The 12,120-nt window shown below is 30.5% G+C and overlaps 3 protein-coding genes and 1 long non-coding RNA gene across 4 annotated transcripts in view; all 4 read left to right on the top strand.

Moving 5' to 3' along the window:
• The window catches only part of LOC141526874 (neurexin 1-like), a 703,605-nt gene that overhangs the window by 582,457 nt on the left and 109,028 nt on the right, over positions 1–12,120 (top strand). The gene's annotated exons all lie outside the window — the stretch shown is intronic.
• Positions 2,826–3,893, top strand: LOC141526868 (uncharacterized). Its single transcript, XM_074242006.1, has 3 exons — positions 2,826–3,169; positions 3,375–3,558; positions 3,669–3,893. Exons 1-3 carry the CDS (start codon positions 3,093–3,095, stop codon positions 3,798–3,800), a joined length of 393 nt encoding a protein of 130 aa, XP_074098107.1. The 5' UTR covers positions 2,826–3,092; the 3' UTR covers positions 3,801–3,893.
• Positions 4,967–7,566, top strand: LOC141526867 (uncharacterized). The gene is made up of 5 exons (XM_074242005.1): positions 4,967–5,579; positions 5,727–5,910; positions 6,027–6,228; positions 6,313–6,495; positions 6,577–7,566. Exons 1-5 carry the CDS (start codon positions 5,503–5,505, stop codon positions 6,744–6,746), a joined length of 816 nt encoding a protein of 271 aa, XP_074098106.1. The 5' UTR covers positions 4,967–5,502; the 3' UTR covers positions 6,747–7,566.
• On the top strand, positions 7,913–10,754 carry LOC141526872 (uncharacterized). Its single transcript, XR_012479087.1, has 3 exons — positions 7,913–8,531; positions 8,675–8,758; positions 10,436–10,754. It is a non-coding gene; the product is annotated as an uncharacterized LOC141526872 (long non-coding RNA).

Below are 12,120 nucleotides of genomic sequence, written 5' to 3'. Positions count from 1 at the left end.
CTTTGGGTAAAGGAGTGGGGAGGATGTTTAGTCGGTATTGTCGCAAAATAATATTGTTTTCTGAGCCCGACATACCCAGGCACCAACACCTAGTCCTAGCACCAACATCAAGTCCTGGTATAAATCCATTTTACCTCCTCTATAAAAAAAAAAAAAAAAAAACATACAAACATACATACATACAAACATACATACATACATACATACATACATGCATACATACCTACATACAGACAGTCACAACCTTGCGGATGTTATGTCCAAGGGTGTTTTTAGAGCGGTAGCGTAAACGGTGGAGGTTTGGACTAACAGTTTAAAGAATATACAACGGAGGTTTTAATTCCGTTGTTTTAATTATTTATGTGGGACGTTTTCGAGATACGAACTTACCACGCTTTCGTTTGAGACTGACGGATTTTTTATGAGAGTAGATGTACTTACTGTTACAGGAACGTTATTGATGGTCAGATCCGTGATTTCAGGGCAGCTGGTAGCGCCTGTTCCTTGATTGGGCCCTTTGGTTGGTTCTCACAGCGGATGGAGTAGGATGGATTTGAGCTGCTTCTTCTAAGGGCTTCTTATCTTATGAAATTAACGAACTCGAATGGAATTTCAATTCTTTTTTAAGATTTATTTTGATAAACACCTAAACTTTTACACTTTCACAAATTGGTTTTTAATCGAAATTATATTAATGAATTTTATTTGTTTGAGCTAACGTCCTCCAGTCCCCCGTAGGGTAAAGTGCGCAAATTTAGCTTGAAAGATATTAAGTTAAAAGATATTATACTTATTGACCGAACTCTCGTCTAAGTGCAGGGCAAATTAGAACTTTGAGAATCCTGACTCGTAGATAATTAAAACTAATACGTGACCTGCCGGTTGAACCGAATCTGAACTCGTCTTAAGTGCAGCGCAAATTAAGATAAGGGACTTTTACAAGGCACGGGCCCGTCAGTTAAACGCGGAAGTCAAATTAACTGAGCAAAGACAAGGCGTTTGCTGTTAATCGCCTTTTTAAATACTCGCGGTGCTGAGATTGCAGAAGTCCCCGCTAGTCAACCAGCAGTCGCGTAGCTTTTATTTTATTGTGGCTTTCGCGCATGGAGAAGTCTTCCATCTGCGCGGGTGATTTAAATTTAAAGAAAAATTTTGGGGTGGACATAACACGGAGATAGTTAGGAAAGCTTTTTGTGGTCATCAAACCTCGAAAATTTGATAAAAACTCGATTTTTGCAAAAGTGGGTAAAACCAATTACTTAAAAAAAAAAAAAAACACTTTTAGAAGTTTTTCGTTCATGATATCTCTCGAACGAATCGATCGATTTCGATCAAATTAGCGGCGATCGAAGTGGATTTTCAGGGTTAAATGCTTATTAGTTTTTAAAGTTGATCGATGAAGCCCTTTATAAGTTGTTCGGAAAAAAATTACATCAACAAACAACCATTCTCTTAGATTTTTTGAAATTTCTCAAAGCTTCCCTGACTATCCTGGTGAGGTTGTGACTATGTATGCATGCTTTTGTGTGTGTGTGTGTATGTGTGTGTGTGTGTGTGTGTGTGTGTGTGTGTGTGTGTGTGTTTATAGCGGTTACGGAACGACATTTCTCATCTTCAACTAGCTCAGGTGTTGTTGAGCCGGGATGTGTCGGACTCAGCATGCTACCGACTCACGTGTGACACTGCAGCTACAGTACAGAGGATCATTGCCGTTAACAGCCACTACCGATTAAAACCGTGTTCCTCTGCCTCCGGCCTCTGATCCCCTACGGTACTGCCGTTAGGCATGACTTCAAGAGGGGAGGATCTAGCTACTACTCTACATTCTAGGAGCTAAGGTGTTATTCCTACTTCCTTCTGGTTGCAGTCTTTTGTTCTTTTTCTTTCAATGGAACGTAAGGCTAGGCGGACTTCTGAGGCAAAAGAGCTAGTTGCATTCTAGGCAGTTGGTGATGACAGCATTGCTTCTATTACTGTCTCTGGCTGGACTTTCTGGTTCAGGATACTTTCCAGTTCATAATGCTGAGGATTAAAACGAAGGTACACGACGAATACGTGCTTCGCATCTTCAATGACTTCTGAGCAGGACGGGCACTCTGGGAAATCATCGTGCTTGAAGCGGTGAAGATACTCCCGAAAACAGCCATGTACCGACAACATCTGTGTGAGATAATAGTTGACTCCGCCGTGACTCCGCTTCAGCCAAGCATGGTATAAGACGGTTCGTCTACCTACCCTGCGATTTACGATGCTGTTATTGCTGTACTTCACGGATAGTATCCGGGCCAGTAATCAGTCATTTCATTCCCTGAAAATTTTCGGTGACGCCTAGAAATATCCGTGTTAATAATTTTAGACAGTGGCTGCTATTATCCAGTCGACAAATTTCATCCGTGGAGTGTGGTAATAGATGCATCTTTTTAGTTAACACAGCTTCTACATTTCATTTCCCTCATACGGTATATGCATACTGACACACACAGTATATACTTACATGCTACTGATTAGTCGAATTTGGATAAGTGTACAGGTAATGACGTTAGATATCAAAATAACTCTTGAATAATAATTTTTATCAAAACAGTCCAGATTATCCTCTAATAAAAAGTACATGACAAAAATATGAGGCCTCAATAACTCAGCTTCTCATTGGTTGAAAGTTAAAACAGCATAAGAATATATATAAATATATGCAATTGACGTCATATTATAGTTAGTATATATATTTTAAATAAAATGTGGATAACTCCACAATGTGATAATTATTATTATTATTCTAAACTATATCAAAAAAAAATTGTAACTAAATCAATGACAGTAACTTTCATGGTAATTAACCAGCTACTTAACTTATTTTGTCAACTTTCACCCCAGTAAGTATATGTAAAGTGACATTTCTATTTAAAATTTCCTGTATATTGTTTTTGCGCTTGGTGGCGCAATAGTAGTAACCATAATAACTAAACCACCTCATGTGATTAGCGCTCTTTCTTACCGGGATCTCAACGAGTACAAACGCGAAAACTCTTTCTATTATTCGTGCCGCATTTTACTGTTTTTCCAGTTTTAATTTTAATAAATATATAATAATAATGGATCCTAAAGATATTATTAATAGTTTTACCAGAGATGAAGAGATCGAATACTGGGTTGTTGGCGATGATACTATGTAAGTACTTTTTTCAATATTTATTTTTTTTATCTTTAAAAATCAATTTTTTTTTCAAGTAAAATCGAACTAATCTGTTTCGGCCATCTTAATTCACAGTACATTCTATTATAATACTAGCAATTATTAATTTAAAATAATCAATTTCATGCAATTTATTATTATTATATTCTACATTTTTTAACTTGTTTATATTTATTTTTAGTGAATTACGTGGGTATGTCGATGAAATTGTAGGCATGAGAGATGTAGCTATCGGCAGAGCATTTGATGAGCGGGTAATCATGCTTCTGAAAATAATTGTCAATAACGGTGGCAATAGAAGAATTTGCGTTCTTTTTTGGGGGGAAAGAGCTATTCAATACTCAGAAATTCTGACTAATCGAAGCGTAAGTTTTTTATATTACAATATAAAATTACTTAATTTATTTTAAATTGAAATTATAAATGCATAATAATATATATAATATTATAATATTAATTTTTCTATTTGTTTTAGATCGTCACCATTGACCGTGCGAAGGCTAATGAAAGGAATTCTAGATTTAACAATCTAAATGACGGTCTAGGACTTATTGAATTATCCCTTACCGTAGCTTCTACTATCCAAGTCGAGAACTTTTTATTTTAAGATCCGAGAGTTCACGCAACTTTAGTTCCAGTGTGTATTTTACAATGACTAGAGGATTTCAGCGTGTATTTTACAGTGATTACTTTTTTTATTTTTATTTCTCTATTTTTTTATTTACTTTTCTCTTTTCTATAAATGGAGTCTCAAATGACAAGGGACACTACTTTTTGACAGTGCCATGTGTCATGTTGTGTTATGTTACTATTTCATCATTAAAATTATCTTACGTGATCTTTGAAATTTTCAACAAAAAGAAAAGTAATAATTACTGCAAGTTTTTTATTTTTAATGATCGTTTAATTATTTAAACAGATGTGTGCGACTAAATTTCATTACTTAACCGGTTGACAGCATGTTATAGTGGTCAGAATCTGTGAAATGTTTACTTTTTTTCTCATAATTATTCTTTATTGATAAAAATCATTACTTTTTCTATAGTCCGACATTAAAAAATGAAAAGTATTTAATTTGCTGAAAAATTTAATTTCAGTTTCTTTGAAAACAATTTTCTTTTATTTTCTTAATTTAGTTTTACATTCACAATTATGTGCATTAAACAATTTACTTATGGATTTTGAAACCTATCGTAGTGTTAGTCAGTAAAACTATGAAGACTGATACCTACCTGGTACCTGACGTTCGGATTATTTATGTAAGTGATACTTAATAATAAGTGTACCAAAAGTACCCAATGTGAAATTGTATACCTGATAGGTTAGATAGTAATATCATTAAGACTATAAGTAATAATTATTATTGTTGTTATAAGAGACATTATAGAAAGATAAAGATATTATAACATATAACTATCCAAAATAACATATCAATATAATTGTATCAATATAGTTGTGATGTAACTATTATCTGTTGTTTATAAGTGAATTGTTTAAATATAATATAATTAAATCATAATAATGATTCTAAAAAAGTTAAGTTCAACAAATGTTTTTTTTTATTTTTAGAGCAGAAGTTATTTTCGGTAAGCAAATTATTATTTAAGAATTTATTCTGAGAATTTAAAAACGTTTAATTTTAGTTATGCTTTTAATTTTGTTCAATTTAATTGAAAATTTATAAGTTTTTTAATAATTTTTTTTTTATTTTAATTTCGTAAAGTGTATTCTCATTGTCAATAATAGTAGCCATTATCATTTTCATATTGACTCCCTAAAATGTTACATTCATGACGTGTGCGTTCGATAAAATAGTATGATTACACTTTCTGTTGTGAACTGCCCTTTATATTCATCACATTTGTATCAATAACAGTTATTTACCAGGTCTGTCAACTTTCACAATACAGATAAGGCTATTTTGGTCATTTCTGACAATTATACTATAGTTATTATTCTCCCCACGAAAGATAGTATATGGAGGTAATTTCCGTATATTATTACATATTAATGACCATATCTGTACAAGTGACCGTTATTATAAATTCATAGTTTATTATACTTGGTGGCGCAATAGTAGTAATCATAATAACTATACTACCTCATGTGATTAGTGTTCTTTTTCACCGGAGATATAGTTTGCGCTTGGTAGCGCAATAGTAGTGACCATAATAACTAAAGTGCCTCGTGTGATTAGCGTTCTTTTCGCGGAGGATTTTACCGAGTACGGACGTGTCAACTTCTCTTCTAAGCTTTGTGCATCATTTGATTGATTTTTGTGTTATTTATATTCTAAAAGAAATCTAACAATGGCACGACAAGCCCTTATCGATACTATTACAACGAATGACGAAATTAATTACTGGGTTATAGGTGATGACACGATGTGAGTATTGAATTGAACTTTGTTGATTAAATCGTTTCGTAAAATATTTGAAATTTTCTTTCAACACCATAAATTGCACAAAGTAGCCATTTTATATTTTTGTATTTATTCTTATGTATTAATTGAGATTTTTTTTTTAATTTACAGCGAATTGTGTGGATATATTGACCAGATCGAAGGAATGAAAAAAGTTCCAAGCGGCAAAAGTCAGGGTCAAGGAATGACCTCTCTTTTTAAAATAATTATTAATAACGGAAGCGGTAGTCGAGTTCGAGTACTCTTCTGGGGACAAAAAGCCATCGAATTTTCTGGAACGCTTCGTAATGGTAACGTAAGTATTTTTTTAATAATTAATTAATATTATAATTTTTGAATATAGGTCTTCTTATAATTATATATTAATGCGCTAATAATGGAATATAATAATAATAATTAAATTTTTTACAGATCGTTACAATCAATCGCTCAAGGGCGTCGGAAGTAAACAGAAGATTCAGTAATCCAGCGGATGGCGTAGGACCAGTAGAATTATCGATTACGAACGCCTCAGCAATTGAAATTGCTAACAACTTATTTGATAATGATGATGATGATTCACAACAAAAAATCGTCAAACTTGAAGATGCTCCTGATTCAAGTGGCCGATTGTGTGAGTATTTTACATTCAAATATTTTTTTTAATTTGTTTGTTGTAAGGAGATGATCATTTATAATTTTTTGAAAATTTTTTTAGCTGTTTCAGGTTGGTTGAAATTACCATTCGCTTCTGTGGTATCATATGGATCTACGATTGGCAGTGGAGTGATTATTGACGGAATGTATAAATTGCGCGTCTCTATATCATATTATCGGACCCCGGTGACTATTCCTAAAGGAGCCTACGTGACCATTATTGGTGAAACTACGTTAGACAGCAGTGAGTACAATCTATAAAGTTATTAATTTATTAATGTTTATCGGTTAATTAAATCTAATTCCGCCTATTGTTGTGTTCCAGGTCAAAGATCATCTATTTTAATGGTTCGAAGCAGCGCAGATATTCGTCTTGACACTGATAAGCCACCCCTCGAGGTCGTACAAATGAGATCCTTTGGGTTGATCACTGCATCGAAACGCAAAACTACTGAAGAATCTGAAGTTGCTTATAAAAGATCCCTAATAGGTTAAGTCTACCGTGTGTCCAGTCGCGTCACGTAACTATTTCACTAAAATTATTTTACGTGATCTTTAAAGTTTTTAACAAAAAGAAAAGTAATAATTACTGCAAGTTTTTTATTTTTAATGATCGTTTAATTATTTAAACAAATGTGTGCGACTAAATTTCATTACTTAACCGGTTGACAGCATGTTATAGTGGTCAGAATCTGTGAATTGTTTACTTTTGTTTCTCATAATTATTCTTTATTGATAAAAATCATTACTTTTTCTATAGTCCGACATTAAAAAATGAAAAGTATTTAAATATTGAATATGCTCCTTTTAATACAGTCTCTTCGAAATTACTGAACGAAAGTTAATTTCTGAAAAACTTAATTTCAGTTCCTTTGAAAACAATTTTCTTTTATTTTCTTAATTTAGTTTTACATTCACAATTATGTGCATTAAACAATTTACTTATGGATTTTGAAACCTATCGTAGTGTTAGTCAGTAAAACTATGAAGACTGATACCTACCTGGTACCTGACGTTCGGATTATTTATGTAAGTGATACTTAATAATAAGTGTATCAAAAGTACCCAATGTGAAATTGTATACCTGATAGGTTAGATAGGTAATATCATTAAGACTATAAGTAATAATTATTATTGTTGTTATAAGATACATTATAGAAAGATAAAGACATTATAACATATTATAACTATTCAAAATAACATATCAATATAAATGTATCAATATGATTGTGATGTAGCTATTATCTATTGTTCATAAGTGAATTCTTTAAATAAAATATAATTAAGTCATAATAATGATTCTAAAAAAGTTAAGTTCAATAAATGGTTTTTTTTTTATTTTTAGAACAGAAGTTATTTTCGGTAAGCAAATTATTATTTAAGAATTTTTATTCTGAGAATTTAAAAACGTTTAATTTTAATTATGCTTTTAATTTTTTTTTTATTTACACTATTATAAGTTTATACTTATTGAAATTTATTTTCTATTTTAAAAATTTTTTTTTAATGATTTGTTTAAAAATTCCATTTCATTCATTTTGGATTATGCATAACTTTTATAATTATCTCCAAATGGCGGTAGCCATTATTATTATTTTTATATTGACTTTTTAAAATGGTACATTCATGAAGTGTGCGTTCAATAGAATAATATATGATTATTATACTTTCTGTTGTGAACTGCCCTCTAAGTATATTCATTACATTTTTATGAACAACGGTTATTTACCAGGTCTGACAACTTTCACCTTAATACAGATATACAGATTTGGCCGTTTTTGCTATTTCTGACAATTGTACTAAGGTCATTATTTCCCCCACCGAAGATAGTATAGGGAGGTAATTTCCGTATTATATTAACCTTAATTTTTTATTGCTACGGCAGAGTATAATTTGCATTCGACGAAAAAAAGAATTTCCGTTAAATTTAACCAGCATTTGTATTTCGATACTTATATTTAGACGATATATCAATGTGATTATCGTAATTGCCGTTGATTAGCATCGTACAATAAAGTTATACTGTCATTGAAGTTCTCAGTGCTTACAAATAAAAACATTTTCACCAAATACGTTTGGGTACGTGTCTATACGTGTGATAATTAATAAAAGTGCAACTAGAACTTACGTTATCGCAAAACACTACCAGTGTCGGTGAAGTTTTTTTTTTATCATTTACTGTTGATATTCTTAAAAAAATTATAGTCATGAGAATTAAGCAATTTATTATGATTCTGATTTCTCTGCATCCGACATTCGAGTAAAATTATATGTCATTTCGTAAGTATTTGATTTTCAATAAAAAATATGTTTTTCTTTAAATACGAATATTGTAATAATTGTACTGATATTATTATTTCCGATAAATGTAATAATAATTTTAATTATAGATGTTTATAAATAACTTTTTTTTTTACTTTTAGGTACGGTCGTGTTTTACGGATTTCCAATGCAACATTTGCTAATCTCATGGGGATAGATTGATCGACTTTTAACTCATTTGATAGGTAAGATGATTTTTCATTTTTTATATCGTAATTTTATCGCTCCGTATTTTTAATTATTGACGGATATTAATATATATTATCGTGACTGTGAACTGACTGTTGATTTCATTGTTGTCTTTTAATTGTTTGATGTCTCAAACACTGTTACATGACAAGTTTTTTGAACTATCGAATATTACTACAGTGTAAAATTGATTAATTGTAAACAATTATAAGTCAATAAGTTAAATTACTGAACCTTCGACGTATATTTTTTTTAACTCCATTATAAATATCATAAAATTCTTATCATCACTTTATTATCTTTCATACAGTACTTGAATATCATATTCATTTCATTACAACTATATATGGAGCCTTCCCTGCTAAATCAACTACTTTTTTTCCTTAGTCTCTTAATTAAGTCTTTTTTATCTTTTTATACTTTGTCAAGAACATTGCTCCGAACTTTTTTTAAATGATTTCACCAAACTAAAAAAAAAGACTTGTGAATTTTAGAGAAAAAGTTATTTGCTATTTTCGTTTATCCATAACGTTGTCGAAAATTAACTTTTAAAAAAATTTTTTTCACAATTTTGTCTTTTAATTGACTTTTTAGAAATGAATATCATGAGGTCATGTAAAGTTATATTTAATGTCTTTTCGAGATGTTAAGCAAAAAAATATTTTCGAGATTTGTAATTATTTTCTGTACTTTATAAGATCATTGGAAATTTTTTTAAATTGACTGAATTTTTTTGATTGGGATTAGCTTATTTTTTTTACAAAATCCCATTTTCACAAAAGTTTAATCAAAAACAATTAGGTTTTTGTTACGATTGACTTATTTTCTTTTATACTCTTTGAATTTTAAGGCTGTTACACACCTCGAAATTTTTCACAGTCGAGTTAAAAATTATAATTTGAAAAGAGAAAATTCTAATTTATAAAAAATAAAGCAATAGAAAGCGAATAAAAACTTCATTTTTAAAATTTTAGGATGATAAGAAATAAATCAAAGTATCTTAAACAGAAATAAAAGTGACTCCAAAAATTTCAACCATTTCAAGTTAGTAAGATTATTTCAAAAATCTCGAAATAACATTAAAGATCAATTTGCATGAATTTTTCGTATTCTCCTGAGATAATTAAATAAAAAAAAATATATATATATATATATATATATATATATATATATATATATATATATATATATATCAAGAAAATAAAATAGCGTCCCGAAAGTTGACTTTTCACAAAATTAAAGATATTTCAAAATAATGATTTATTTTTTAATTTGTAACTATCTTGAGGTTACATAAGAAAAATAAAAAAAAAATTGTATGAAATGTGTTTGACAGAGTACAAAAAGATAGAAATTAATCAGCCACATATGAACGGATCACCCTGGTTACGAATAATGATTGAAAAGAATTGAGAAGTGGTCACTCCATGCAAACTGTATATCTATATATACAAACAAAAGAATTGAAATTATTGAAAAGAATTCGAATTTCATCATTTTTAATTCTTTTCAATCAATATTTTTAAACAGGGCAGGTTCAAAAGTCATCGATTTGGTGTAAATTAAGTGCTTTATGTCAACTTTTTTTATCGTTCCTTAATTGTTTTTTGTATTGGTTTTCTATTATCAATCTACGTAGGATTTAGTTTTAATGAATCCTTTTTTTGTTTCAGATTCAAGAAGATCACGGTACAGGGATATCTGATAATCTGATTTGATAACAAGAACAGAACTTTACCAGTAAAGAACAGATACGACTATAGACATATATTATTTTATAAAGACGAACATTTATACCATCGTACTAATTAATGCCAGAATCTACCTATTAATACTAAGATATTACCGACCTACCTAAGATTAAACAATATGAATTTGATGAAAATAAGATCAGATTGAAATTAATAAAAAACCTAATACAATTATTTTTGTAGTGTATCTTATAATTTTTTGTTATTGTTGTATCTTATTTCAATAAACTTATTGATTCTACTCTGTAGTTCTATTGTGAAAACTTACTCTATAATAAAAAAATCTTCCCATTGCAAATATTGTAATAATTTCTGTTTTACTTTTTATTTGATTTAACTTCTTCTGTAAGAATACCACGCCGAAAAATCATTCGAACACCTACCGAAGAGGCCGAATTTAAAAAAGCACGGAGAGAAAAAGAAATGAGCAACAACGAAACCGTCGGATGAATAAACAACATAACGATTGGAATTTATCACTTTGCAATTTAACTGATGAAAATATTCTTCCAGTAAGTAGTGAGAGTGATTCTAAGAATACAGAGAATCCGAATATGACAAAGGAACGTGAAACTTCATCAAATCCCTCCAGTATACCCTTGCGTACTATAAATACATGTCACGATATTTTTGCAACAGTGATTAATGATCCAACACAATATATTAACGCAGGTGATTCAATTTTTCATGTACTAAATGATCTTAATACAATACATGAGAATTATATAGGCCAAATGGATATAATATGTCAACATTGTGGGTCAAAACATTTCGCTCTTGAACAAGTTATTAATAAAAAGAATTCTTTTAACGAGTGTTGTCGTCATGGAGAAGTTAAATTAGAACCGATGCCCGAACCTCCGGTAATTTTAAAATCTTTATTTGAAGGAACACATGAAAACTCGAGACATTTCTTCGAACGAATACGTAATTATAACAGTTCTTTTTCATTTGCATCATTTAATGCTAATTTATACAATCTCAATTCTCAAAGGAGAGGACCATATTGCTTTAAAATTCAAGGACAGATTTATTATCAAATGAATACGGCATTGTATCCATCAATTAATGAAACACCAAGTTATGGTCAACTTTTTATTGTAGACACCAATGAAGCAGCAGAAATTCGTCTACAGCAAAATATTGAATGTGATTTAGAATTATTTAGAACTATAGATTCCATAATTCGTGATCATAATGTATTCGCAAAGTCATATCAAATGATGAAAGATGTTATAGAAAATGATTCTACGCGTGATTTGCACGGAAATGTTATTGAACCTGGATTAAATCTATTATTTACTCTAAAACCCGGCTTAGATGCCCGACGGTACAATTTTCAAAAGGTAAATGAAGTTGCAGCAGTTTTTTCAACGACTGCGGATGGTGACATACCGGAATCATACATCACAGTTGCAAATAAAAATACCAAAACCCTTCAGCGTATAAGTACAATGGACCCTAATACAGAGCCATGGGTGTATCCCTTATTTTGTCCTCATGGTAATCAAGGTTGGCATTCGAATATACCATATACTAAGAAGACGACACGAAGAGTAACACGTGCGGATTATTATAAGTATAAATTGGCAATCCGTGACGAATTC

Source organism: Cotesia typhae, unplaced genomic scaffold, assembly GCF_013202065.1.
Source record: "Cotesia typhae breed Kobodo isofemale line unplaced genomic scaffold, CoteBio_Ctyphae contig_37, whole genome shotgun sequence".
NCBI classification, from domain to species: Eukaryota; Metazoa; Arthropoda; class Insecta; order Hymenoptera; family Braconidae; genus Cotesia; species Cotesia typhae.
The sequence above is the reverse complement of the archived record's forward strand: the minus strand, read 5'-3'. Positions and strand labels throughout refer to the sequence as shown.

What these genes read in the sequence shown, in the direction of transcription:
- LOC141526868 (XM_074242006.1), top strand. Translation starts at nt 3,093, where the DNA reads ATGGATCCTAAAGATATTATTAATAGTTTTACCAGAGATGAAGAGATC. An exon ending in GTTGTTGGCGATGATACTAT is followed by an intron (nt 3,170 to 3,374) that starts GTAAGTACTTTT and finishes ATTTATTTTTAG; the next exon opens with TGAATTACGTGGGTATGTCG. An exon ending in AAATTCTGACTAATCGAAGC is followed by an intron (nt 3,559 to 3,668) that starts GTAAGTTTTTTA and finishes TATTTGTTTTAG; the next exon opens with ATCGTCACCATTGACCGTGC.
- LOC141526867 (XM_074242005.1), top strand. Translation starts at nt 5,503, where the DNA reads ATGGCACGACAAGCCCTTATCGATACTATTACAACGAATGACGAAATT. An exon ending in GTTATAGGTGATGACACGAT is followed by an intron (nt 5,580 to 5,726) that starts GTGAGTATTGAA and finishes TTTAATTTACAG; the next exon opens with CGAATTGTGTGGATATATTG. An exon ending in GAACGCTTCGTAATGGTAAC is followed by an intron (nt 5,911 to 6,026) that starts GTAAGTATTTTT and finishes AATTTTTTACAG; the next exon opens with ATCGTTACAATCAATCGCTC.